This window comes from Emys orbicularis, chromosome 1, assembly GCF_028017835.1.
Source record: "Emys orbicularis isolate rEmyOrb1 chromosome 1, rEmyOrb1.hap1, whole genome shotgun sequence".
Classification (NCBI taxonomy): Eukaryota; Metazoa; Chordata; order Testudines; family Emydidae; genus Emys; species Emys orbicularis.
The window spans coordinates 324,134,518-324,158,965 of NC_088683.1; the positions used below are offsets into that span (position 1 = coordinate 324,134,518).

Consider the following 24,448-nt stretch of genomic DNA (forward strand, 5'->3'; position numbering starts at 1 on the left):
ATGACGGATGATTAAGATGAATCATTCAGGATTGTAAATATCTCCAAAGAGGTACCACACGCTCAGGGGCTCACATATATTGGTTCAAACTGGGTTTTCCAGAGACCAACAAAGAGAAAGGGGTTTTGATATAAAAAGGCTGTGTTTAAACTGACTCGGGGACTTCTTTCTGATCCAGCAAATGGACAGGTCCTTCTGTCCAAGGGGGGCCCCAACCAGGAGTGCCGCTAGGGCGGCGGAAGGTCCCACCCCGAAATGCCACCCCCCCCACAGAGGCGACGGAAGGTCCCGCCGCGGAAATACCGCCGCGGTCGCAGCCTCCCAAATCGCAGCACCCTAGGCGACCGCCTAGGTCGCCTAATGGGTTGCGCCAGCCCCGGCCCCAACCCTTTCAGAAGGATTGGGAAGCCTTTGGCCTACTGTAGCCCTATAAGACTAATGGTGACCTCTGGTAAGCTTTTAGTGTACTTTGATTTTTTTTTTTAAACGTTTTCTCTATAATGCTTTTACCATAGGAATAAAGGTCCTTGCCTAGAAAGAACTGTGTGGCAACTTGTAACTGCTGGCAGTACACTGTTCACAGCCCTTGGAGAGAAAGCAAAGCACAGGCACTGGTGTAACACCAACGGACCCCAGTTGGCGGTGGCTGAGATCAAACCTCGGATCTCTGGAGCTAAATGCATGAGCCTCTACTGCATGAGATAAAAGCCATATGGCTGTTAGCTAAGGCTGTAGAGCAGACTCATTAATCTCTCTCTAATTGGTCTCAGTGCCACTAGATGGGACAGAGCACCACATGCAGGAGGTGTGTGGATTACATTGGTGTTTAGGCAGACCAGCTTGCTGGTGGTATCACAGTGTAAGGCAGGGATCTGTGCAGCCTGTAAAGCCCCCAGTCAAAAGGGCGTGGGACAAGAGTGCCTGCGCAGAGACAGGTGATGGCTGGAGTCCTGACTGGGCACTCCTGGAGTGGACCCACAGAGTAGGGGGATACAGGTGTGGTTACCCTGAAACTGACACCAGGAATTTATCATTTTTAATCTTGGCTCTGTTGTAGTTTGGGGCAAGTGATTTAACCTATCCCTGTTTCCTCATCTACACAATACAGGGGTGGTGCTTACCTGTGCCCTTTGCGTGGTATGAAGGTTAGTTTATATTTGTATGAAGGTTTGAAAATGTAAAATCCTATGTAATTTTGGAGAATAAGTATAATACTACTTAACAGCTACCTCGTACTCAGCTAGCATGGTGATGGGTGCAGTACAAGAATCAGAACAGAAGAGAATTCAGAAATCTTTAAAGTACATTTTGACTCTTATAACATATATTGTCCTTAGTCAACGTATCCTGTGACCCAACATGTTGATGAATGAGGCGTTGTGATTTGTACATGTAGTTATTATTTCATCTAGCTATCTCTTGGGCTTTGTTAGAGCAGCTATGCATCACCCTGCTGGAACAGATTTCCTCTATCTGGCTGCAGTAGGATGCCCTATATTTAGGCACTGCTGGGTTGAGTAAAGCCTCCGTAGTAACTCCTACACCTTCCCTACCCAGACCTGCTGGGGAAAGAGGGTGTGGCTTGGGCATCTCTATGCCTCAGCAAGAAGAGTAGCACCTTAGGGCTATTGGCAGCCAGCCCAATTTAGAGAAGCCCTGAGGCTGTAGGAACAGGCCAGCATAGAACAGCCCTGGAACAAGGGGGAATAGAGCTGGTTATTTTTTCAGTATCAGTTTGGTTTCATAGCTTTCAATTGGATATTGTTTGATTGGTTTTATATAAATTATATTTAATGAACAAATGTACATTCCAAAATAAATTGTTATATCCGTTAGTTATATAGCAATGAAAGCTGGATCGTCTGTCTTGGAGAGAAGCTGATGCCATGCAGGGAGGCCACTGAGTACAGCAAAGGAGCAACAGTGGCAGTCATTGAGAGGCTACTCATTTGGTCTTTCCTTTTGTTGAAAGAAAAGGTGCAGAGTAGCGCATGTAACTGGAAACTCTGGGATGAGAACATTTTAAGAGGAACTGAGAATGTAAAACAGTTAATTTTTAAAAATATATTTGTATTTTGGGACCAGGGAAAAATCTATTGTACAGTTTAAAAAATGATAAATAATAATAAAGAACTAATCCTCCAATAATTTCTTAATGTGAGATTTTGAACCTGGCTAGTTTACATTTTTCCAGACATTCATTTAGAAATACATAGTCGTCTTTAAACTGTGAAGTAATAGTCTGTTCTTTGTCATGCATGAAGGGGACAGTACACTAATGTGAGGGAGGGAGCAGCTATTGCTGTGAGCCTTGTTCACTTCATGTTTTATAGTATTGCTCCAGGAAAAAAGGTGAAAATCATGGCATTTAAATCTATGCCCCCCGCCCCCAACCCAAACAGACAATATTTTAAGCCAATGCAGGAATTTGAGAAGATTCACTGAGAATTGTAGTTATATCAGTAAATCAGAACCAAAAGACCCATAAGTAAGACCAATTTTAGACAAAAAAGAGCTTGCTAAATATTTTTTGTACAGTTGGATATCCAGTCACAGGCTGTTGCCAAAGGGACAAGGGCGTCACCTGTGCTATTCTGCTGTCTCACAAAAATCCCAGGAGACTTATTTTCTGGTGAATTATATGTGTTGAAAGACAAAGTTGGAAAACATTTGCTTCCCCCCCCCCCATCTTTTTTTCACTTGTTTGCAATTTTCTTTAGCTGATACTATAATTCTAGGAGACATCTCAGCAGTTGTACATAGTCATGCTGGATATAGGATATTGAATATTGGTTTTCACTAGCCATGGAGGGAATGGATCCTTTCAACACTGGGAAATGGCTCTCTCTTGGAGCCTCCATTTGCAAAGGAACATAATATTTAAGAAAGCAAGAAGGGTCTGCTACCTCCTCTGACTCAGCCTCCATGAGATCAGAGATAATATATTGTTATTTATTAGATTGCTCCTATCTGCAGAAATTGGCAGCAGAAACTGAAACCAGTTGAAGGCAGTGCCTCTTAGTGAGGTAGCCTCCGTAATCAGAACAGTCCTTCAATTGGGGACTTCAGAGAAAATAGGGTGAATGAGAAAAAAGATCTTTTAGTCTCCACCACAGATCACAAATCCCTGAGGTTGTAATGGATTCAATACCAATATCTTGCCATCAGTACTTCAGTCTCATTCACTCTTGTGCCATCTGTCAGCCATGCTGTCCATCAATAACCCATGGTGACCCAAGAGGAGGATGCATAGGGAAAGGATATGCACAAGAACAGTCTTAGACAACAAGTAGTTGTAACGTATTACAAGCCTGTCAACTCACTGATCCAATGTCTGGATACTGTTCTCTGCTCTAAAGTTCTGGAACCCAACAGAATCCATGAGTCCCCAGGGGTGGAACCTCAAAGCGGGTCCATCACCCTGTTAGAAAGGTGGAACAAGACCCAGACCTCAGCATGGAAGAGGTGATCAGATTGTGGCAAGGCATACTTAACATCTGTGCTGCAGATCAGATCCGTGTGTGTGCCGTGGTTATCACCAGAGCTGTGAGATCTCATGCCATTGTACTGGAGTTATCCATGAGTCGTGGTGACTTCAGCATCATAAGAACACCATTATATTATTCCTAAAAGTACTGTGATCTGTATGTCATTCTTCAGAGTCCCACTGGAATATCATTACCAGAAGCACCCCCTGGTGCTCAGGTGTGTCTACATAAGTGTAACTTGAGTAAATAATGTTTATCTATGACCTGACCTTACACTTTTGTAAAACAAAGGTTTTTGTGATAGTTCTGAATAGCACAGTGGAAACCCTACATACACTTGTACACTTAAGAGCTTTCTTGCTTTACTTTTTTATTCACTTCTATGTGCTGATGTGTGTGTTTTTGTTTTTTTTAAAGGCTCCTCATATATTAAGAATTCTTTTTACATAAGAACAACCATACTGGGTCAGATCAAAGGTCCATCTAGCTCAGTATCCTGTCTTTCAACAGTGGCCAATGCCAGGTGCTTCAGGGGGAATGAATAGCACAGGTAATCATCAAGTGATCCATCCCCTGTCGCTCATTCCGAGCTTCTGGCAAACAGAGGCTAGGGACACCATCCCTGCCCATCATGGCTAATAGTCATTGACGAACCTATCCTCCATGAACTTATCTAGTTCTTTTTTTAACCCTGTTATAGTCTTGGCCTTCACAACATCCTCTGGCAACGAGTTTCACAGGTTGACTGTGTGTTGCATGAAGAAATACATCCTTTTGTTTGTTTTAAACCTGCTGTCTATTAATTTCATTTGGTAACCCCTAGTTCTTGTGTTATGAGAAGGAGTCAATAAGACCTCCCTATTTACTTTCTTCACACCAATCATGATTTTATAGACCTCTATCATATCCCCTCTTAGTCATCTCTTTTCCAAGCTGAGAAGTCCCAGTCTTATTAATCTCTCCTCATATGGAAGCTGTTCCATACCCCTAATCATTTTTCTTGCCCTTTTCTGTACCTTTTTTAATTCCAATATATCTTTTTTGAGATGGGGCATCCAGATCTGCATGCAGTATTCAAGATGTGGGCGTACCATGGATTTATATAGAGGCAACATGATATTTTCTGTCATCTTATCTATCCCTTTCCTAATGATTCCCAACATTCTGTTAGCTTTTGTGACTGCCGCTGCACATTGAGTGGATGTTTTCAGAGAACTAGCCACAATGACTCCAAGATATCTTTCCTGAGAGGTAACAGCTAATTTAGATCCCATCATTTTGTATGTATAGTTGAGATTATGTTTTCCAATGTGCATTACTTTGCATTTATCAACATTGAATTTCATCTGCCATTTTGTTGCCCAGTCACCCAGTTTTTATCATCCTCTGTCCCAAAGGCTGATGATGTCATCTTTTGCCTTATCAAGTATCTTACTGGTATATTCATCATGTGATGCTGGACTGAGTTCTGTAAAGGAGTGCAGTACAAGTCACTTACGTTTTTAATAAGCTCCAGTGAGATACTTGACCTGTCCTTTTTTAACACAGAAATCATGACGTCTGGTGTCAAGACATTGATTATGGAGCCAACGTTGTTGAAGTAACCAGATTGGTCCAGTGACATTTCCTGAGCTGTGTTGACTGAGATTTTTCCTGCTTATTATATGCTTGGGTGTTTAAAGAATGGAAATGGTGTTGATTGTAATTAATAGTTGGAGTCAGAAAATATCTGCTTATAAATGGCTTCACTACTCATCCTCCACTGCCGCTGTTGTGCTGCTGCTATCTGTTAATGTTCCATAGAAATCTCTAGAATGTTAGAGCATGCGGTACCTGATGCATTCTGTTTGGATGTTCCTGGAACACTAAGCAGTCAGATAATATAATTTTGTAAATTCCCAAATTATTCTTTGGAAAGTGATCCTACGTTTTCTAGAACATTTATGTTTTGACTGATTTTGTGTGTAGAGAGCAGTCCTTAGAAAAGTCTCACATCTTCTATATTATTTTATTGACCAGTTTGGACATAAAGTTAAGGGAATTACATTCTGTATAGAGAAGGGCCCTAGACACAAGATTTCTTGTCAGATTTTTGTCAGATTTCTTACGTAATATATTTAATGCTGGTTTCCATGTCATCTAGTTCTGCATTCACTGTCACTAGTAACAAAGAACTGTTATCCTATTCCCTCATGAAATCCTTTGCAGAAGGTGCATATTATCTACTACAAGATAGGGCAACGAGGAGCATCAGTTTCCACAGCAGTATAGAATCCTGAATTACAAATTACTGTTTAATCCTTTTTGCATCAAAGAATATCGTAATCCTTGCAAAATGTGCCCAAAGTCTTCTGTTTGGCTGTGTGAGGTTAGAATGTGCAGTATAGCAAAAAGAAAAAAAAAGTTTTTGCAATGCAGGAAAATTTCGAAGGACTAACAGCTGTGTAGAGGAATAAAAAGCCTAAAATACATTAGATTTGTTATCTAAATAAAAACATTTGTAGTCACAAAGCTAATTGGAGGCAGAAGTAGTTAGTAATTTTTTTGTAAAGGGAGAGAAAATTGGAATAATTGGTGAGGAGCCCAATCAGTGTTTGTATGAACTTTAGGTCTATTGTAGAACTGAAACTTCTGTGATAGGGTGACTTGGCTGTGTTGTTTCCTAACCATGTACATCTCGTTAATTATTAATAAAGTTAACATGCTTAAGGTTTGGAAAATAAATCTTATTATAAGCAAGGACTAAATATTGGCTTTGACTGACATTTAAGTATCCTAGCTAGGTGTAAATTCTTTCTGTGTGAGTGTGCTGTGTGTTTAACTTCATTAGATGTAAAATCAAACATATTGATTGTGTGGTGTCAATAGTTACGCACAATTTATAATCAGTTTACACCATACCTTTTTCCTGGCCTTTCATTACATTTTGAATCAAATGTATAATATTGGGTAGAATGAGTTAACCTCAGTGTGCAGTAATCCACTAATTAAAAACATATAGGCACAATGTGGCATGTGGACAGTGTTTTGTTAATGGGATGCCACAGACTGAGCAGCTATTGAGGTTGCTGAAGAAACACATTTCTTCGTGTATTAGAGTACACATTTGATTAATTGGCCTCATAACCTCAGCTCACAATGGAATATATTTTTCTTAGTCGGTAAAACTAATTGTTTTGTTTTAATCTAAAATAGTATAACATGTCCTTGCTGTTAACCCACAATCCTCTTGGAGGCAGAAGCTATACAATAATTGGAATTGTATTACATTACAGCTGTTACATAGCAATAAAATGTTTCTATTGTAATACAAAATTAATGTTATGGATTTGTTTAATTTTAACCCTTTAATGATGGATTTCTGGAAAGAAAAATAAAATGTATATCCGTTAAGCTAATTAGGGCATTTTCAATATATATTTTGATAAACTGGAGCAATTTAAACTGTTCTAATCAGCGTTTTCATATTGCTCATTTGTAACACAGCGTGAATAACTTTAATTTTCTTGTATGTTGCAGAAAAATGACCTTTCATTAAAGAGCATAAGAATAAGTCACCTTACTGTAAAAAATCAAGACTACAAAACTAGTCTAACTGATGAAGAAACAAAACCTACACCATATGTTGTACAATGGGTACTACAAATGATGAGATGGTTTCAATAGAGCAGACTTCCTCCTTGAACCCTCTATGTTTTGAATGTGGCCAGCAACATTGGACAAGGGAGAATCATTTGTACAACTATCAGAATGAAGTGGATGATGACTTGGTCTGCCATATTTGCCTTCAGCCTTTGTTGCAGCCATTAGACACCCCTTGTGGACACACGTTCTGCTACAAGTGCCTAAGGAACTTTTTGCAGGAGAAGGATTTCTGTCCATTGGATCGAAAAAAGCTTCATTTTAAACTCTGCAAAAAATCCAGTATTCTCGTACATAAACTGTTAGACAAATTGTTTGTTTTGTGTCCCTTTTCTTCAGTATGTCAGGAGGTAATGCAACGATGTGAGCTGGAAGCACATCTCAAAAACAGGTGAGCAATGGAGGGGATTGTCTAGTACAGCTTTTTGTATTGTTAGGATAGTTTTAGTAGCAATCTAAATTGTGTGGATTTTATACAGTCAAATTTTGTCAAATATTCAGTATAGAAGATGTTTATTGACAAATCTATTCCTGGAACAGGTCAGTCGCTCATTACTTAACTGTGTTTTTTTGTTTTGTTTTGTGTATTTTGTTCGTTTGTTTTTTTGAGGGGTAGCAGATGCACTTATAAAAGGTTTGATTTTTTTCTGCATGTTTCATCCTGTGAGTTTTGGAGCATCGTCAACTCCCAGTGAATGGGAATAAGACACTTAGCACTTTGCAGGATGAGCAGACAGGGTGAATTGTTCTATATAACCTGGGAGGCATAAATTCTGGAGTATCTTCCTTGTTTTTGCTCTGTGGTCTGTCTCTAGTCCTGAAAGGAGCTGAGCTGCAGTGCACTGTGCTATAATATGGTTATAGGGTGAGGAGTAAAAATGGCTGCTATAGAGCAACTGAAAGGGATTATTTCTGAGCGCTTGGTGACCCATAAAGGATGGAGATGAAAACCTTAAAACTTCATCGGACTGCCTGAATATATACTGTACTTGCTACCCTGGTGAAGTGATGGTCTCTGAGATTTCTTTGTAAGATATTACTCGAAGGTTTAGGGCCTTCTGCTACACAAATTAAAATAGACCTGGTAATTTTATATTTCTTTCCCCTCTTACTCCCCAGTATCTTGAAATATTGAAAGGAGAGCAAGATAAAGGGGAAAAAAATACAAGCAACCAAATTAGAAAGGATGAAGTTATGTAACTTGACCCCCCAATGTCTGCTATATGCACAATTAAGGAAAGTACTATCTAGTAGTACTGTTGTGTTGTGTTGTCTAGGTGGTATTTCACTCTTAAATGTAAACTGTCATTTTCTGTAATAAGAATATTAACGTTCTTTGTTTCATTGGGTGGCATTTCATTGTTTTTGTTTACTGAAAATATCCTGAAATATTGTTTAGAAAATATTTAGAGGGTTTTATTATTACTCTTATTTCATGAACTGAAATGGGGCCAAGCAGAGTCAAATTTGAGTCATGGACAAAAATGTGGGCATCCCATCACATTTGGTGTGAGGAACTGAAGTATGAAAGTGATAATGAGTTAGTGTGTTGGAAAGCTTTGTGAATATGTAGCCCCTAATAAGTGTCACATTTTAAAGGGTTTGGGGAGTCTTAAAATTAAAATAGGAGAGGAATATGGTCAAGCATTAAATGAAGAGAGGGAGATGATTGATAAAAGAGAAATATGGAATGCATCTGATGCCAGGATTTTTTCCCCACCCATAGATGTTATTTCATTCAAGCCTCTTTTACACATGCATCGTGTTTTACATTTTAAACAATGTATTACATACACTATTGAAAGTGGAGGTTTCCATAAAGTTCTATCTCTGCCTTTCTCTGGAAAAAGATCCAACCCCCTCCCCCAGTGAAATAACTATTTTTAATTTGCATTCAGCTTTCTGACAGCAACTTTCACTGTTTTTCTTCATTCAGGGCAGGATCACATCTAACCTACGTGATGGTGAAAAAAAATCTGATTTGGCTAACCGTATAACCCTAATATATTAAATCCATTATTTTTAAAAAAAAAACAGAGAAAGTAACAAGATGCATCCCAAACATTAAGTTCAAATGATATTTCACTATTGTTGTCCTCAACCTTCCTAGCCCTCTTCCATTGTTTGTCATTTCTTTCTCAATTGAGTCAAATTTAGATTGTAAGCTCCTCATGGCAGGGACTTGTCACTTTGGTGTAAAACACCATGCATACACACTTCAGCACTATATAAAATCATTGTGTGTCTAATGCACAAGTCATATAATGAGGTCTAATTTAAACGGAATCATTATTTATTCCCATCAATCAGTCTGTAACAGTATTTCAGTTGCTGTGCACCATGCATATGGAATTCCCTTTCTGTTGACGTGTGCTACTGATAACCTTCCTTCACACATTTTTTTTATACCTGATAAAGTTGTTTTTCAATATAGCTTATTTGTAAACATTGGAATACCTTTATGTAAAGTACCTCTACTGGCATAAAAGGTGCAATAAATGCGTAGCTTGAATTTGATTTGATATGGATTGGTGAATCCAATAAAATACTACTACTGATTATTAAATGTTAGATAAATGTACAATTCAGTACTGTTGTAATCTTTGTCATAGATATTACAAACCAGCTTCAGTGAGCACTCGGATGAACATGCCTGCTTTTCTAAGAAATGAAATATACTTGGTTAGCCTCACTGTTAAAAACATTCAAACTCAGAATTAAAATTTCCAGTGAAATAGTCATTGGCTTTATTTAAGCAGAAAGGCTGCAAGAAATTTCATAATATCCACCAGTCAATTCCCGAGTGTGTGGTAAATGCAAACCACTCTATCAAGGATATTAGAAGCATGAGGCACAAATCTGATGATATCATGGTCAATAATCACCCCAAGTTACCTCATTGCTTACTTAGAATCCCCTTGATTTATCAGTTTTTCAGGTTCATCAAATTTGCTTGGGAACCACAGCCCCTTAGAGTCAGCCCTTGTAAGGATCTCTTGTACTTTATTTCCTGAGCATGAGGTATTTAGAAATCTTGTTAATGTTTAATAACTAACAATGGTATTGGTACCTACTTTATCAGAGATCATTTACTTGACCACAGGTCCAAGAAAACCTTACTGAACTTCTGCAATATTTGATTTAAATTCAACTTACTGAGTCTTCAGATCTAATCAAATTCCATTCTAGAAAGGTACAGCTTTGGTCCAGCACAATGCAGTTTTGGTTCACGTGCAGATTTAGGCCCTGTCTTAGGGGTTTTTTTATTATTATTTTTATTTAAGCTGAGCCACAACTTGCCATCCAGTATTAAAAAGTGTAGCCACTTCAGAAGGTACCACAACACTCCTCCATATCCCCCATTACTGAACATTTAGAGCTTCCTTTAAAAGGAATTTTTTGTGGAAAGTTAAATTTAAACCTTTAATAAAAGCCTCTTTTTCCAGAGAAGAACCTTTTGAGTTGCTCAGTGGCTGGAAACCAGCATATTTAATGTGCAGATTCATACATGACCACAGCAAGATTTACAGAAAAAATCGTTGCAATAAATGCCAAACCTACTATTCAAAAGTAAGGAAAATCCAAAGGATTTGGAGTTTGAAAGTTCCTTGCTTAACACCTATTCTCACCTAGGTTACAAGCTGTGTTCCCATCAACAAGATGCCCTGGTGAAAGCCTAGCTCACTCGGTTGCTGGGAAGGAGGAAAGGGCTGGGATTCCTACAAGGATGCTGTCCCTGGTCCTTGTTTTGGGGGCTCATCTTTCATATCTGCCTCTAGCTACTAAGTGTCTGATGCATTTGAAGTTTTTCTAGCCTTCCAAAACTTCTCCAATTGCTGGAAGGGTGAAGGAGCTTTCTGTGTCTTTTCCCACTCTTGACCCTCCTGGCTACTGAGAGAAGGGGTCCTTATCGCTGCTCTTACCCCTCCTCCAGCTTCCGAGCTTGCACAAGAAAGGGTGAAGGGAAGAGAGATCTCCACAATGTAACCCCTCCTCCCGAAGGTTTTTTGGGTCCTCCCCCCCGCACTCCCAAAGCAAATAGATACCGCCAATGCATGGGTTTGCTGCTGACCTGCCGCTCCTAGTCCTGGTAGGTCATGATACGTTACCTCTTACACACATGGCACCCTGATCTAAGGAAAATCTATTTTAGATCATTTTGGAGATTTTTATAAACGCAAATACCACCTCTTCTATTATTCATAAGTAAGATGGCCTGATTTTACAGATAGTATAATATGAAAAATAATGTCAGTAAAATGCATTTTACATTCTGAAGTTCTGATCATGTAGCTTGTTGTGTGAAGATAGATCCCTGTGCCCTCACGGAGACCCACTGACTTCAGCAGGGCTCTGCCTGAGCACTGCGGGCTACCCATATACAACAGATTTCAAGATTGGGGTCCAAAAATAGCTTTTCTCCAAAATATTTGGAATAAACAAAATAGGTCAAGGTGTGTGGTATGGTCTGGAATTTGTATTGGCCACTTGTCTGGAATGGCCTGCATAACTTGTGCGTGGCTTCAATATTTGAATAATGGACACATACTGTGCATGATAAATCCCTTTATCTAGATAATAAGATTCCAGGAATGTCACTCTGAAGCCTAAAGTGTCTGTGCTAGTGTGAAATGATGGAAGTAGCTACAAGTACGGTTAAGAACTCTTTTGTTCAGAGTATCACCAGGTAGAATCATCACTGGGATTCATGGTCTGTTGCCTTCCAATGTTTACATTTTCAGCAATTTGACTTTACTAATTACACTATGAAGTGTGCAGCTGCAGTATCATCATGACATGTATCTATGCCATGCCTAGAGTCCTAGACCATTGTGAGATCAGGTAACTCAACCAATCACCGCTTTCTACTCTCTAGCTAATTTGCTTGCCACATTTGCATTGGTTGTATGAGGGAGACTGCACAGATGGGGGATTATTTGGCCCAGGTGCAATACCCGACTGCCACCTGCACAAATCCACACAATTCTCCTAGCACAACACACGAGTCTCACAATCAAATCATGAGCGTTGGCAACACTCCATCTTACGGATGAGACATAAGACCCAGGTCCAGACCTGATCACCAATGTACATGAAAAGCATTATGTAAATGTAAGATCATTATATAAATGAAAGATCACCATAACATTGTTAAGTATCAGAGGGGTAGCCGTGTTAGTCTGAATCTGTAAAAAGCAACAGAGGGTCCTGTGGCACCTTTAAGACTAACAGAAGTATTGGGAGCATAAGCTTTCGTGGGTAAGAACCTCACTTCTTGCATTTGAAGAAGTGAGGTTCTTACCCACGAAAGCTTATGCTCCCAATACTTCTGTTAGTCTTAAAGGTGCCACAGGACCCTCTGTTGCTCATAACATTGTTGTCGCTGCATATAAATAACACATAGGAAACTCACAGACAAAAAACCACTAAAGTAGATTGGGAACAGCTTAACTAGGGGCTCATTAAAGCAGTTATAAAGAGGAGGTTGTGGAATGCTGAGGGAAGGACCGGGTGGGGGGGGAGGAAAAATGTGCATTTCCAACCCAACCATAGGTCAGGAAGCAAGAGGAGCTGGGAAAATAAAAGGCTTTATACTAATTAAAAGGAAACTTTGTAAATTTAAGGACTGAAATTATCTGTTGCTTGCTGTCTTTTTAACCATGCTGAAGAAAGCCCTGGTTCTGGCTCCCTGTATACTAGCCTAGGGTAGAGAAATGCTCTATTCAGAAAACGTATGCACACACAAGTGACAGCAGGATGTAGGATTTTTTTTCTTCCCTTCCCACCCCCACTTTATTCGTTGTTTTTTGGCTACAGCCTTGGCCATGCTCATATAGAGCTGACTCAGAAGCAGGCTTTAAATTGTTAAGCAATACAAATTGATATACTACCTATTCCAGGCATGGATTGGTGTGATGGGAGGGGAAGTGTGGAGGGAAGTTGGATAGGGGGCATACAAGGGGGCAGGGCTTGGACTCAGAGTAAGGAAATGGGTAGCATGGAACTGTGATACCTATTCTTGGAAATGAGGAAGGGGACATTCTATGGACAGCAAACAAAAGGATGCCTGGAAGGGGAGCAAGAGACTGGTACGACATAGACTGGAAGGCGTGCTGGTGACTGGGGAACATGGAAGGAGTGGGTGCTGGGGACTTGGAGAGCCTTGGAAGTGGGTTGCAGGAAATTTGGGACTGGAATGTTCAAGCTTTTTGTGCTGTGTAATATGGCCACTTTTCATATATATTTGAAAGTAACATGACGGTCTATCTCTAGGTGTCCTGGAGCTTCCCATCGAAGGGTTGTACTGGAGAAAAGGAAGTCTAGCAAGCTGCAGACAGAAGCTGAGAATGAAAATGGGCCTAATCTGATAGATCACCCAGGCACTTTATCTCCAGATACAGACCATGCTGGGACGGGACCAGTGCCAGTGGATCAGAACTTTACACCAACTACTCTTCCTGCATGGACAGATGAGCCTGGCCTTGACAACCCTGCCTTTGAAGAGAGCACAATAGCAGACAGTATGTCATGTTTGTCTTATAATTCTCTGTTTGATCTGTCTAAATCAAACCTAGAAACTTAGTGACATAATTGTAAGTTTATCTCCTGCAAACAAATAACAAACCCTACGTCTCCAGCTGCTGTGCTTGTCCTATAGTGATTCTTATTGGAAAGTTAAACTCCCCGAAGAGCTCTACTTGAAAATGTAGCACTTGTATGAAAACACAATTAGATGGGAAAGATCTATCTGTTATTTTTACTGCAATACTATCATACTGCTATAACACAACGCTATCTGGTACTGTAGAGCATGTTAATGTCTCTGTTCTGGTCTGATAGCTACATTGAGGCAATGTTTTCTATAGAATTGCTGAATCTGGTTTCTAAGATGAGATTTTTTTCCCCTGGATCAACAGGCTTCCCACCTATGGAATACTGTCCTGTTCGAACGAAAAGGCAACTGAGTAACTCCTGCATCCATCTGCATCGAACTAACAGTAACACCTCTAGCATCTGCGATATTAGAGAGGAAACACTGAGCCTTACCACAGAGGAAGGTGGTCTTTCCCCTTCCTTTTCCTGTTTGTAGCCTGTGTACTCACCATTCATTAGCATCCTCCTCTTCCATTGTAGCTGTCTGTGTTTGTGTTTGGAGGTGTGCTTGCTTCTTGCCTTGACCTTGTAAATCAGTGACAGCTGTTGCTGTCCTGTGGAACTGGTTAAGGAAGAGCTAATTGATAAAGAAAATGTATGAAAAAGAAGATAATTATTTTTAAAGGTTAGGTCCCAAAGGGTTCTGAATATCCTCTTTTTAAAGTAATACCTAACTTTTCTGTTAGTGCATGGATACTGATCACTTATTCTAGGTCTTTATCTTTTTAGATAAACCAAGGTGTTTCAGCAAACAGTGGAGCCAATCCAATTTGTTTTATTTGTACTATACCATTGTCGTCTGGTGTGCTTATATTGTCCTCCAATAATTTGCAGTGTTGAAAATGTACTGGGGTATAAAATATATTAACCTTTCTTTATTTGTTTCTTTAAACTTGTCAGCAACCCACCAGCCACCTACCTTGCCCGAAGGAGAAATCACTACAATTGAAATTCACCGGTCCAATCCTTATATTGAGTTAGGAATTAGCATAGTGGGTGGCAATGAAACTCCTTTGATCAACATTGTTATTCAAGAGGTTTATCGAGATGGGATCATTGCCAGAGATGGAAGACTCCTTGCTGGAGACCAAATACTTCAAGTATGGAATCTAATTAAATTGTCTATCTACTTGCATGCATTCAATCATTGCTGTACAGTATGTTATGAGATGGTGGTAGTTCTCCTGCCAATCTGTGTTGTGTAAATGTTAGCTTTGCAATATTAGTTTAAAAACAAATTATTATTCAGACTGAGCAGAGTCTGTTATTCCAGTACTGATACCAATGATTTACATAGTTCATGGGGCTCGGCTTCCTATAATTATTTCTGTTCAATAGCTTTTAAAATGGATAAGAAAGGCTGAGTGTATTATTTTCTATTTTTAATGGTCTGAGGCTCTCCTCCTCTCCTTTTGAGGTATAGGCACCCCCTCCGAAGAAAGCAAAGGTTATTTTTGGTTAGGAAGTTAATTTAATTTGCCTTTTGCAATTGCATTTGTGAGTTACAGGATTGATTTTTTTGCCTTGTTTATTATGCTAACTAGTTTGTCATGTTCCCTTCCAGCTGCAGCTTCCCTGCCATTCCTTATTACTTGAAAACAACAATTATGTTTAAAAACAAAAAATGTTGTGGTGAAGTCCTTCACTGATGTGATTTGAAATGTTCTGTTATGAATATTAGGGTTATTTTTCCTATTTAAAATTAACAGATAAAATAACTTATATAATAAATCTAGAAGAATGAGGAAATAGCAGAAGAAAGTATTAAAAGCTCTGGTTCTGTTTTATTTTAAATGAGTTCTTTAATTTTATTTTCAGCTACTTTAAATATTTCTGTCCTTTGGATCCGACATACCATAGTAAACCCTCCCTCATTGCCAACTCTGGACAATTCCACCTTTTTTACACACTCACTCACTCCAGCAGGACTAAAATTAGCATGGACTTCAGAAAATAAAACCTTTCTTCCCTGACATTAGAGAAACCAGCCCTTTTACTATCACAGAGTATTATGACAGAGTTGGCAAAAAGTAACCCAAGCTATGTTCAAAACCAAGCAATTGCAGGTGTTGATTGGATGCTATATCCAGTCACTAACCCCAGCAGCCAATGAGAGCCTTCTGGTAATCAAGGGCTGTGCCATGAGCTGCCAGAATGGTGAGCCTGTTGAAGTTGTAGAAATTCTTGTTGTTGAGCAGCTGGCAGTTATGGTTCCAAAAGCTCTAAGTATCTGTAAAGTGACTCTAGATGGGAAAAAATTGGAACTGCAGTGTAAAAACCCTATAGACCTGATAGCACTGAACCTCTGCAAACTCTGTAAGGGTATGTCTACACTACGAGGGTAGTTCGATTTCTCTTAAATCGAAAATGTAGAATCGATATTGCAAAGTCGAACGTGTGTGTCCACACTAAGGACAGTAATTTGACTTTGTGAGTCCACACTAACGGGGAAAGCGTCGACATTGGAAGCGGTGCACTGTGGGCAGCTATCCCACAGTTCCCGCAGTCCCCGCAGCCCATTGGAATTCTGGGTCGAGCCGCCAATGCCTTCTGGGTAAAAAAAAAGGGTCGAGGGTGCTTTTGGGTAATTGTCGTCATCCGTCTGTCAATACCGCCCTCCCTCCCTCCCTCCCTGAAAGCGCCAGCGGGAAATCAGTTCGCGCACTTTTCGGGTCAGTGACAGCGCGGACGCCACAGCACTGCGAGCATGGATCCCGCTGCAACCATCGCTGCAGTTGTGGCCGTTGTCAACGCCTCGCAGGTTATCATCCACCTTTCCCAGAGGCAGATGCAGATAAACTAGGTGAGGAGGCTACGGCACCGCGATGAGGGCCTGAAGTCTGAGAGTAGCACAGGCCTGTCAGAAAGCACGGGACCCAGCACCGAGGACATCACGGCGACAATGGGTCATGTGGATGTTGTGGAACGGCGATTCTGGGCACGGGAAACAAGCACGGACTGGTGGGACCGCATAGTGCTGCAGGTCTGGGATGAATCCCAGTGGCTGCGAAACTTTCGCATGCGGAAGGGGACTTTCCTCGAACTTTGTGAGTTGCTGTCCCCTGCCCTGAAGCACAATGACACCCGGATGCGAGCAGCCCTGACTGTCCAGAAGCGAGTGGCCATAGCCCTCTGGAAGCTTGCAACGCCGGACAGCTACCGGTCTGTCGCGAACCAGTTTGGCGTGGGCAAATCTACCGTGGGGGTTGTTGTGATGCAAGTAGCCAACGCAATCGTTAAGGTACTGCTCTCAAAGGTAGTGACCCTGGGGAACGTGGAGGTCATCATAGATGGCTTCGCCGCGATGGGATTCCCAAACTGCGGTGGGGCTATAGATGGAACTCACATCCCTATCCTGGGACCGGAGCACCAGGCCAGCCAGTACATTAACAGAAAGGGCTAATTTTCAATGGTGCTGCAAGCACTGGTGGACCATCGGGGACGTTTTACAAACATCAACGTCGGATGGCCGGGCAAGGTTCATGACGCTCGCGTCTTCAGGAACTCTGGTCTGTTTAGACGGCTGCAGGAAGGTATTTACTTCCCGGACCACAAAATAACTCTTGGGGATGTGGAGATGCCTACAGTGATCCTTGGGGACCCAGCCTACCCGCTAATGCCCTGGCTCATGAAGCCCTACACTGGCGCCCTGGACACTGAAAAAGAACTGTTCAACTACCGGCTGAGCAAGTGCAGAATGGTGGTGGAGTATGCTTTTGGCCGTCTCAAGGGGAGATGGAGAAGCTTACTGAGTCGCTGTGATCTCAGCGAAACCAATATCCCCATTGTTATAGCAGCTTGCTGTGTGCTCCACAATCTCTGTGAGAGCAAGGGGGAGACCTTTATGGCGGGGTGGGAGGTTGAGGCAAATAGCCTGGCATCTGATTACGCCCAGCCAGACAGCCGGGCGATTAGAAGAGCCCAGCGGGACGCGCTGTGCATCCGGGAGGCTTTGAAAGCTAGGTTCCACAGTGAGCAGGGTAACCAGTGACTTTTAAGTTTCTGTACAGAGAAGCTGAACCTGCGACCGTTTCTTTACCCAGTTAATGTTGACTATCCTCTCCAGTTACAGACCCCCTCCACCCCCTTCCAAAAAAATAAAATCAGTTTTATTTTGTTAATGAACACTGTTGTCTTTATTACTGTTTTCGCGGGAATGTTTGAAACCTGGGACGCAGACTGTGGTGGGGAGCGGGTGTAGTGTACTGATGCAAATGATCCTTCTAAACTCCAGGAATGACAGGAATCGCAGTGGCGGACTGGTTGTTTCAACGGAGCCTGCCAGCCCTCCTGAGCGGGACTGCGTGTATGTGGGGGCTATGTGACTTTATGGCAGGGGGAGGAGGGTTACAGATCCCCTGCTGCGTGGCTCTGTGATCCAGGACAAGGACCGCTGCATAAGATTTGTAACTGCCCTCCCCCGCAACAAAGTCACAGTGCAACCCCCCCCCCCCCACGCACAGAACATGAAAACCACCTCCCAGACTGACCAGGGTAACTAGTCACTGCACTGTGTATGTGCCCTGCTGCTGGACCTGCCCCCGCCTCTGTACCCTGCTAAAGGTGACTGTCCTGTCCAATTCCCAAGCCCCTTCCCCCCCTTCAGACAGACTCTCCCTCAAAAGAACATGACTGAAACAGTAATGAACAGAAACGTACTTTTTATTAACAACCACACATGAAACTGGGGGGTGAAACTTGGACGGGGGCTTGGGTGAGGCGGGCAGGAAAGGACTTTTCAAATTTTGGGGAATGACAGCCTTCTGGTGCTTGAGCAGTCTGCAGGGGTGGAGTGAGAGTTTTCACGGACTCTGCCGCCCCTCCTTCTTTGGACTCTGGGCGAGGGGGGTATGGGACTTGGTGGCGGGGGAGTGCGGTTACTGATAGACTGCAGCGGGGCTCTGTCCTCCTGCCTCCGTTCCTGCAGAACATCAACAAGGCGCCGGAGCGTGTCCGTTTGCTCCCTCAGAAGTCCAAGCAGCTTTTGAGTCACCTGCTGGTCTTCCTGACGCCACCTCTCCTCACGTTCCATGTGTGTCCGGTGCATTTGGGACAAATTCTTCCTCCAATGGTTCTGCTGTGCTGCCTGGACTCGGGAGCAGCCCATTAGTTCTGAGAACATGTGCTCTCGCGTCTTCTTCTTCCTCCGCCTAATGTGCGCTAGCCTCTGGGAGTGTGATGCCAGGCTGGGTTGGGAGACAGTCGCAGATGTGGCTGTGGGAATGAGAAAAAGGTAGTGAATTCCTCCGAAACATAAATGTAGTTGTGAACAAAGAACATAGTCTTTCTCTGTGAACAAGACCATGCACCGCACCTGTCACATGCGCACTCAGGACAAGGTCGAATTTTCGGACCTCGCCTTCAGTGCCTGGGGTTTTGCACTGCCGATCTGGGAAGCGGGGCAGGACACCGTAATCTCTGTAGCAGGCAAACATGGTAAGCCGTAGACTTGTGGCTGCTTAAAACTTTAGTAGTACCACTGGCCTCCTTTCACACTGAAAGCAATGCCAGTCTCTGCTGCCAGCAATCGGCCAAGCATGAACTCTGGCCCTGTCCCACCCCCTCGCAGATGTCCCAGGGAAAGATCCCTGTATGCTGCCCCTCTCCCGCCTCCACCGCGTGGCTGTAAACCAGCGGTTACAGTTCTGTAAAGGAATTTGCAAGCAGTCCCAATACTAACAGTCCCCTACCTAATTCAAAGCAGGTCATCATGAGCGACATAACTATCATGAGGATCTCGGACAGCGAGAAGGAAAGGATGCTTCGGGAAAGCCTGCAAAGACCAGGGCCCTATGCCGCCATGCTGTGCAAGGCAATGATCCCGGAGTACTTGCTTGTCTCCTGGCGCGGGAACGTCTCCTACTTCGGAGGACCCAGTAAGGCCGCTCTCCCCAGGAACCTGATGAACAGGCTTTCCCATTACCTGCAGGAGAGCTTCGTCGAGATGTCCGTGGAGGATTATTGCTCTATCCCCGGACATATAGACCAGGTTTTCATATAGCTGCAGTGGCAGGGACTAAAGAGTGGAGTAGCTTGGGCAGCAGAATCATGCACAACCGGACACTGTTAGATTTTTTTAAAATAGTTGGAACTGAATACTTAAGCGCCCAGGGTAAAGAAATCATGAAGCACACATTGTTCTTATTCTTAATATTCCAGTTTTGTTAAAAATAAATGTTTAGATGTTTAAAGCACTTACCGCTTGATCCTTCCCCTGAATCTGTGTCCGGGTTACATGCTGGGGAGGGTTGGTAGGGGATCTCTGTAAGGGTGATGAAGAGCTCCTGGCTGTCGGGGAAATCAGCTTGGTAAGCGCTGTCGACTGCCTCATCCTCCTCATCTCCTTCCTCATCTTCCCCGTCCGCTAACATGTCCGAGGAAGCGGCCGTGGACAATATCCCATCCTCAGAGTCCACGGTCAGTGGTGGGGTAGTGGTGGCGGCCGTACCTAGGATGGAATGCGGTGCCTCGTAGAAACGGGATGTGTGGGGCTGGGATCCGGATCGTCCGTTTGCCTCTTTGGTCTTCTGGTAGCCTTGTCTCAGCTCCTTGATTTTCACGCGGCACTGCGTTGCATCCCGGCTGTATCCTCTCTCTGCCATGGCTTTAGAGATCTTCTCATAGATCTTTGCGTTCCGTCTTTTGGAGCGCAGCTCGGAAAGCACGGACTCCTCGCCCCACACAGCGATGAGATCCAAGACTTCCCGATCAGTCCATGCTGGGGCCCTCTTTCTATTTTGGGATTGCACGGCCATCTCTGCTGGAGAGCTCTGCATCGTTGCCAGTGCTGCTGAGCTCGCCACGATGTCCAAACAGGAAATGAGATTCAAACTGCCCAGACAGGAAAAGGAATTCAAATTTTCCCGGGGCTTTTCCTGTGTGGCTGGTCAGAGCATCCGAGCTCGGACTGCTGTCCAGAGCGTCAACAGAGTGGTGTACTGTGGGATAGCTCCCGGAGCTATTAGCGTCGATTTCCATCCACACCAAGCCTAATTCGATATGGCCATGTCGAATTTAGCGCTACTCCCCTCGTTGGGGAGGAGTACAGAAGTCGAATTTAAGAGACCTCTATGTCGAACTAAATAGCCTCGTGGTGTGGACGGGTGCAGGGTTAATTCGATGTAACGGCGCTAAATTCGACATAAACACCTAGTGTAGACCAGGCCTTAGCAAGTTCAGTAGAATCCCCTTGCCATTGTAAGAAGGGCATATAGAAGCAGGGTGTGGAGAGGTGCAGAAGACACAAACCAGACTCTGTGGAAGACCTAAGGGCTTCCTTGCTTAGAATTGGCCTGTGTTGGTGCTAAGCTGGCTCATGAAATACAGTCGGCTTGGCCTTTGCAGACCAAAACTAGGTATTATGTTGCATGCAGTTATATGTTCATGCTTCAGTGGTGGACATCTGAAGATCTCTTCAGAAAGTGTTATCTGAGGAATTTAGGCAAGCTGAATATGACTGTAAGGTGAACTTTAGCACTTCTTGCCCACCCAAATGGAGAAGTATTTTCTTTTTCAGGTAACCTTTAATACTTGACTGAGGCCACAAGGTTTAATACTATTATATAAAATTGTAAAGTATATTTCATATCAACAGGGTTTTAAAAAAAATCTGATTAATTCATTGTTTAGAAATACATGCCTAACATTTTAAATATCTAGCTTAATATTATTTAATGTATGTAATTTTATGTAAGCATTAAGAAAGTAAAACAATTAAAATATTAATCACACGATTAAAAAAATAGTCTAGATTAATCGCAGTTTTAATCACACTGTTAAACAATAGGATACCATTTATTTAAATATTTGGATGTTTTCTACATTTTCAAAGATGTTGATTTCAATTACAACACAGAATACAAAGTGTGCAGTGCTCGCTTTATATTATTTTTATTACAAATATTTGCATTGTAAAAAAGATAAAAAATAGTATTTTTCAATTCACCTCATACAAGTACTGTAGTGCAATCTCTTTATTGAGAATGTGCAACTTAAAAATGTTGAATTTTTTTTTTTTTTTTACACAACTGCACTCAAATAAAACAATGCAAAACTTTATAGCCTACAAGTCCACTCTTGTTCAGCCAATCACTAAGACAAACAAGTTTGTTTACATTTATGGGAGATAATGTTGTCCGCTTCCTATTTACAGTGTCACCTGAAAATGAGAACAGGTGTTCGCACGGCACTGTTATAACCAGCATTGCAAGGTATTTGTGTACCATGTATACTAAACATCCATATGCCCCTTTATGCTTCGACCACCATTCCAGAGGATATGGTTCCATGCTGATGACCAGTTCTGCTAAATAACAGTCCAAAGCACTGCAGACTGATGCACGTTCATTTTAACCATCTGAGTCAGATGCCACCAGTAGAAGGTTGATTTTCTTTTTTGGTGGTTCGGGTTCTGTAGTTTCCGCATTGGCGTGTTGCTCTTTTAAGACTTCTGACAGTGTGTTCCACACCTCATCCCTTGCTGATTACAGTGTTGCATAGTGGCGTTATGGATTTTTTGATGCACCATTATGTTACGTATCACATGATGTTATAACGCACAGTTGAGGGAGGTCTTTATTTTGGCAGAGAAGAGTAAAGAGAAATATGTCTTTGTTCAAGGACATCTTACTTCGAGCTCCTGTAGTGTCATCTGCTAAACGCTGAAAAGAAGGTGTTTGGCACTTTTTCACATACTCTGTGTTTCACTTAGAAGGTCTGTGTGGCAGAAATAGATGTTTTGCTTTCACACCCAGCTTGCTTTAGTATGTTTTAGAATTAACACAGTAGTGTATAAGAAGTAGACCATTGATGCCTTCTAAAGCAAGGACAACTAGGGCTTAAAAATATTACTCTGTGGATGAAAAACAATTGTTCGTGGTTGGTTGGTTTGTTTTTAAATTGAACTTGTATTTCATTTCAGGTTTCTCTTTCATGGCACATTTTTTGAAAGAGAACAGAAAAAATATGCTTCCTTTAACATATTTCCCATATAAACTCTACTTTTGTAGGCCTATATGACATTGGTGGTCATTTCACTTATGTTAAGAAATGTCATCTATCAACCAAAAGAAGTTAGTTACCAATTGTAATACAGATTAATAACTGAAACATCTTAGATACTTATCAAAAGAGGTCCTGGAATAAAATATCTGTCAGAGATTCCATTATAAATTCCTGTTTTCAAGGATTTGTTACCAGGTTATATTTGTCTGTTTCACTCCTGAAACTTACAGATTGAAATGACTAAGGTAAATAATAATATGCCCATTATGGACTATTTTGAATCAGCACTCATTTACTAAAATGATACATTTATTAAGGGGTTTTTTTTTCTAAACTTTTTCCTTCATTTGCTTCTTTGTGCTTAAGTGTTGCAGCACATGTACCGATGATATGGTAAAATCACCGAATGTTTGGAGACCCTTACAACAGTGGTTCTCAATCTAGGGCCGCCGCTTGTTCAGGGAAAGCCCCTGGCGGGCCGGGCCAGGCCGGTTTGTTTACCTGCCACGTCCGCAGGTTCGGCCGATCGCGGCTCCCACTGGCTGCGGTTCACTGCTCCAGGCCAATGGGGGCTGCAGGAAGGGTGGCCAGCACGTCCCTCGGCCCACGCCGCTTCCTGCAGCCCTCATTGGCCTGGAGCGGCGAACCACAGCCAGTGGGAGCCGCGATCAGCCGAACCTGCGGATGCAGCAGGTAAACAAACCGGCCCGGCCTGCCAGGGGCTTTCCCTGAACAAGCGGCGGCCCTAGTTTGAGAACCACTGCCTTACAACATCATCCTTAACTCATCCCATTGTACCTTGAAGTTTCAACCTTAACTATGAATTTCCCTTACTTTTTGTGGATTTGACTCAGCTACTTAATGTTTAAATTCATTGTTACAGGCAGATGTTTTTGATTTTTTTTCTACTGTTTGTTTTTTCTCTGTCAAATCTCATTGCTGTATCAGGTGTATTTATTGTTTTAGGGACTGCAGGAAATGTTCGTACTGAATTGATCCTCTAGAAACATTTCTGCCAACACAAAAATACTCTATATTCCTAGAATCAGAGATTCGTAGGACTGGAAGGGACCTCAAGAGGTCATCTAGTCTTAAAAATCTCCAATGATGGAGATTCCACAACCTCCCTAGGCAATTTATTCCAGTGCTTAACTACATTGACAGTTACAAAGTTTTTCCTAATGTCCAACCTAAACCACCCTTGCTGCAATTTAAGCCCATTGCTTCTTGTCCTATCCTCAGAGGTTAACAAGAACTAGTTATTTCCCTCTTCCTTGTAAGAACCTGTTATGTATTTGAAAACTGTTACCATGTTCCCTTTGAGTCTTCTTTTCTCCAGACTAAACAAACCCAGTTTTTTCAATCTTCCCTTACAGGTCATATTTTATAGAACTTTAATCTTTTTGTGTGTGTTTGCTCTTCTCTGGGCTTTCTCCAGCTTGTCCACATCTTTCCTGAAATATGATGCTCAGTACCGGACACAATACTTCAGTGTGCAACTGATTGTTCCTGTCTAAGTAGAGTAGTTTGCCTTTGTCCTTACTGAATTTCATCTTGTTTACTTCAGACCATTTATCCAGTTTGTCCAGATCATTTTGAATTTTAATCCTATCCTCCAAAGCACTTGCAACCCCTCCCAGCTTGGTATCACCCGCAAACTT

The 24,448-nt window shown here is 42.1% G+C and overlaps 1 protein-coding gene across 1 annotated transcript in view; it reads left to right on the top strand.

The window, feature by feature from the left end:
• The first annotated feature begins 7,120 nt into the window (after positions 1-7,120).
• Positions 7,121-24,448, top strand: part of LNX2 (ligand of numb-protein X 2) — a 41,649-nt gene continuing 24,321 nt past the window's right edge. The window contains exons 1-3 of the mRNA XM_065421073.1: positions 7,121-7,521; positions 13,404-13,651; positions 14,685-14,884. Coding sequence (XP_065277145.1) covers positions 7,121-7,521; positions 13,404-13,651; positions 14,685-14,884 — 849 coding nt within the window. The remainder of the gene's footprint in view (positions 7,522-13,403; positions 13,652-14,684; positions 14,885-24,448) is intronic.